The 4,695-nt window shown below is 29.9% G+C and overlaps 1 protein-coding gene across 2 annotated transcripts in view; it reads right to left on the minus strand.

Annotated features, from left to right (window-relative positions):
• LOC104723624 (serine/threonine protein phosphatase 2A 59 kDa regulatory subunit B' gamma isoform-like) overlaps window positions 3,114-4,695 on the minus strand; it is a 3,616-nt gene continuing 2,034 nt past the window's right edge. Inside the window, exons 3-4 of one of the 2 annotated variants that reach the window (XM_010442013.2) lie at window positions 3,931-4,677; window positions 3,114-3,861 (exon numbers count right to left, since the gene is read on the minus strand). In XM_010442013.2, the coding sequence (XP_010440315.1) occupies window positions 3,484-3,861; window positions 3,931-4,677 (1,125 nt within the window). In that variant the 3' untranslated portion in view covers window positions 3,114-3,483. The remainder of the gene's footprint in view (window positions 3,862-3,930; window positions 4,678-4,695) is intronic. The other variant, XM_010442014.2, reaches the window with a different exon arrangement.

Below are 4,695 nucleotides of genomic sequence, written 5' to 3' on the forward strand. Positions count from 1 at the left end.
TTCAACTCCACCAGGATCTTCAACAACCTTCAAAGAAAAAACAAGTAGTAGTCATGCATAGCAGCACTTGAGAAAATGGATAGACATCTTATATATATTTGAGAACAGCAATGTTTTTACCATCATTTTTTTTCTAGAACACTTGATATAATGATATGCTTTCAACTTTTAAATCGTATTTATATCCAATTATATGATTTTTGGAGTTGAATTGGGTAGCAATCCCAGATATAATTTGTTGGTAAACCGAGCTAAACGTCAGCTAAACTGATGGTGTACCTACTAATCAAATTACTCTTATAAGGCTCAAGCGAAACGACGGCGTTTCGTAGATCACCATTATGGTTTGTTTCTTCTTTTTCAGCTTCAATTCCAAGTCTTTTTTTTTCCCCGGCTATTCCAAGTCTATTAATTAAATTACTCTTAAAAGTCTAATAATTATTTTGCACTAATGAAATTAAGAAAAATATTACAAAGAAAAAATATCAAAATTTCCATAAATTTGTATAGAATTTTAATAAATAATTTTACTTTCAATAATTTATTGTGTGAGTGTTTAATTTTATAAAATTTTGAAGTTATAGATAATAAATTAAAAAACATATATAATATTGAAACACAAATTATTTATTATTTGTAATTGAAAAACCCTATGCTTTTTTTCTTCTTCTTCTAAATGGCGTATTATTGGGGAAGTTTTGAAGAACAAACAGAGAATAACAAAACAAGAAGAATTCGAAAAGGAAGAATGAAAATCGAGTTTTCAAACACTCTGCAGAGAGAGTGACGAAGCCTTTAGAGATCAGGTTTTTTTTTCCTTCCATCCCTCTCAATCTCTTATACATTGTTTAATAACACCTATTCTTCTTCAATTATGTTGAATCTGACCAGGATAAGTTTTTGAGGTTTTAGGATTTCGATTAGCCTCAACTTAAAATGTATGTGCGAACGCTTTGGCGCGTACAACTCCATATCAAGTTTTATATGTAAACAATTTTTCATTAGTTCATATAAACTAGTGTTATCTACGCCATTTTGTTTAGTTCATATCAAGGCAATTTTTCATTAGTTCATATCAAGGCCATTTTGTTTCATCTTTTATTATATAAACTAGTGTTATCTACGCACATGGTACCATTTGTTTTACTAAAACTTTTATATAAAAACAAAATATAGTTTTTATTGAATCAAAGTCTACAAATGTAATTTTCAAATTTTAAATCAATTTTTACTGAATCTCCTAAAAGCTCAAGGAGTTCGTACGAATCGATTTTGGTAAAACAAAATCGATTTGAAACTGATGCTAAATAATAATAAAACACATAGTTTAATAGTACTCGGTAGACTAAATAAATACAAAATACATGATATTATTTATACAATCCATTTAAATTATATTTAAAAGTTGAACAAAAAAATATATAGTAATTTTTTTTAATCTTATGTATTAAAATGTAGACTTCATATTTTTCACATTCAATTTTGTTTTGTAAAATATCATAAAGTTCATATTTAATTTTATCTACATTACAAATGGCTTTCTATTTCTTCAATCTAATTTAATTTTACAACAAATCTAACATATTTTAATTTGTTCAAAAAAAAAATCTAACATATTGGCCCTTACATATACAACACAAAGTTTCATATATACTTATAAATACATATTCGATCCCAAATCATCTTTTATTAATATTCATTTGTGTTGTCTATATATTTTAATCATTACTTTTTAAAAAAATTATTGTCTCATGTTGCATTTTAAAAAATAATTTGATAGAAACTAATATATCTTTGCAGTTTTTATGATATATCAAGTTTGTCTTGAAAAATATTTATTTAATATAAATGATAAAATTATTTAATATGAAAATGATCAATTGCTAAAAGGCAGCTAATTATTTTTAATATATATTTATTCATATTTAACTATATCAATATTAAATCCATGCAACACATGAGATACTTTCTAGTTTAGTAATAAGTTAAAATCAATAAGTGAAATATGATAAAATCAATTTTAATGATAAAATAAACTATCTTCCACAAGTTAAAATTTTCTTATTTAAAATTTACTTTATTGAAATTTAAATTATGTTTAGGAGTTTTTTTTAGTTTAAAGAAAATTAAAATTGACATAATTAACATCAACTGATTAAATTGTAAAAGCGATTCTTTAAGCAAATTAAATTGTAACATCAATTTCTTCACTAAAAGATAATTTTAATATAATAATTTAAAAATAACTAAAAGACTCATTAGTATTTTCATGATTTTGGTACTTTATATATAATAATTATATCTATATAACCTGGTATTTTTGGATTTTCACCAATATAACATATTAATATATACATACATACTACAATAATTGCTAATCTAATTTTTTTTTTGGCGAGATAAACACAACATAATTCCACTTTCAAGAGGTTCTGAGATGTCAAAATAATGTAAATGCCACATCTTTTGTATTTGCATCTTAGGTTTCCTGAAAATAAAGTCACATATACACAAAAAAAATCAGAAACGCAAAGAAAATTAATAATTGCTAGAATTAAATCTATTTTGAAATTATGTAGAACAATTACACCAAAATTAATGGTATTTGCAATTATGTAGAACAATTACACCGAAATTAATAACATTTGCAATTATGTTTGTTACATTTAAAACATTTAATTTCTATAAAAAAAATCAAATATAGGTCATACTTGTAGATAGGTTTCAACTACAAGATTTATTTGTTAAATGTCTCCAAAAATGTATATATACATTATCACAATTCACGAAATTGTTTTTAAAAATTGAAAATATAGATTTTTAACAACAAACAAAAAAAATCAAATATAGATGCTACTTTATTTGCACGATAAAATTCATTATTTATTTATGAAAATACCACCACATTCATTTTTTTTCGTACGTTAAATTCATTATTTATTTATGAAAATGCCACCACATATATTTTTGCTGATATTGCCACATTTCTTAAGATATCTCAACAAAGAAAGTAAGAAACACTAAAATAGAAGGAAAAGAGACTATATTTGGGTCAAGAGCTGTTTCTTTTATTACATGTGCATTATTTTAGTCACAGCTTTCCAAGACAAGAGTGGTTCAAAGCATAATTAAACACAATTCATTCCACAATACAATACGAATAATTGTTTAGTTGTCCTCTCAAGAACTATATCTATAATAAGCCAATATTTCTTACACCACATATTGTTTTATCAACTCCTCTAAGAGCTGAGTAAGGAAAAGAAGCTCAGAAAAAGAAGAAAAAAAAGAACAATTGAACCCCATGAATCCAGAAACCTGAAATAATGTTATAATAAAGTATTCACTGAGATATTACCCCCTCCTTGATCATCGTGCTTTATCTTCTCCCTTCAAGAACCGATCCTGATGCTCGAATGGATCGATACAACTCTGCTGGATCAGTTTAACAATATTGTCTCGATGATATAGAGCAGAAAGTGTTCAACTACCCGAAGTTTTACCGGTTGTGAGAGTAACCGAAGATGAAAATCTGGGGACGAGCACTGCCTCGTTGCTTACGGATTTGGAAGCTGCCAAGTCTTCCAAAAGCTTCCATGTTGCTTCTCGTTTGGCTACGACCTTGGTTTCATTTGCTTCATCTTCTTGGAACTTGGCTAAGCATTCATCAAACAGAACTTGGTCTGTCTCTGCCAGTACCTTTCTCACATTTAAAGTCAGACTCTGAACTGCTTGGTGCCAATGGCCTCGTGTGTTTCTCTCCATAGCCGGGAACACAATTGGCATTATCACTTTAATGTTTTGCGTAATCAGGTTTCTTACGTGATCGTTGTTCCACAGAAACAGAGCCCTTTCAGCCACCTGACAAAAGAAACAACTTTTGAATCAAACAACTCTCTTAGCGAGCGATTAAGAAACCGAGAGTCGCACCTGAAAATGAGAACTGTTAAGGCATCGGGCGATTTGACGGAATAAAGGAACCATACACCGCTGAAACTCAGCTGCTTGAGTTGCTTCCAAAACTTCTTCCAACTCCCCAAGAAACATAACTTCCTTTGAACTGTTAGTCACAGGCCAATACTTTAAAAGTCCTCTAATGACGGTATCAGCAAGCTTGAAGTCTTTCTCTACAAACTGAACAATGCAATAAGAAAGCTGTTGATGATAAGCAGCTGCACATTTAGGTCTGTGAAGCGGAATCAAGGCCCGGACAAGGAAAAGCTTATGCTCTTCTTTTAACGGCAATGCGAAACCATTAATTATACTTCCAAGAATCTCAAGCAACTCTGCTATGCCATTATGTTTCTCGGTTTCGAATATGAACCTGTAGAAGATATTGTTGATGGCCTTTCTGATAAAAGGTCTGTGCACCATGAACTTCCCGTATATCCGATGGAGAATGGTTTTTAGATACTCCCTCTCCCTTTGGTCTTCAGAGTCAAACAAATCCAAAAGCTTCAAGACAAACGAATGGTCGATATATCTTTTTGCAAGCTTAGCATCAGTCATGGGAGAAGCCACGAATCTAAGGAGAAGCTCATAGACAACTTGAAGATGAGGCCAAGCCGGCTCCAACGCAGGCTCCTCATCATCGACATCAAGCGTTTCAAGTATTTTGCTCTCGTGATTCGCAGAAGGAAACGTCCTGAAGAGATTAACAACAGCCACTTTAGCAATCTCCTGCATCGCAGCGTC

This window comes from Camelina sativa, chromosome 11 (genome assembly GCF_000633955.1).
Source record: "Camelina sativa cultivar DH55 chromosome 11, Cs, whole genome shotgun sequence".
NCBI lineage: Eukaryota > Viridiplantae > Streptophyta > Magnoliopsida > Brassicales > Brassicaceae > Camelina > Camelina sativa.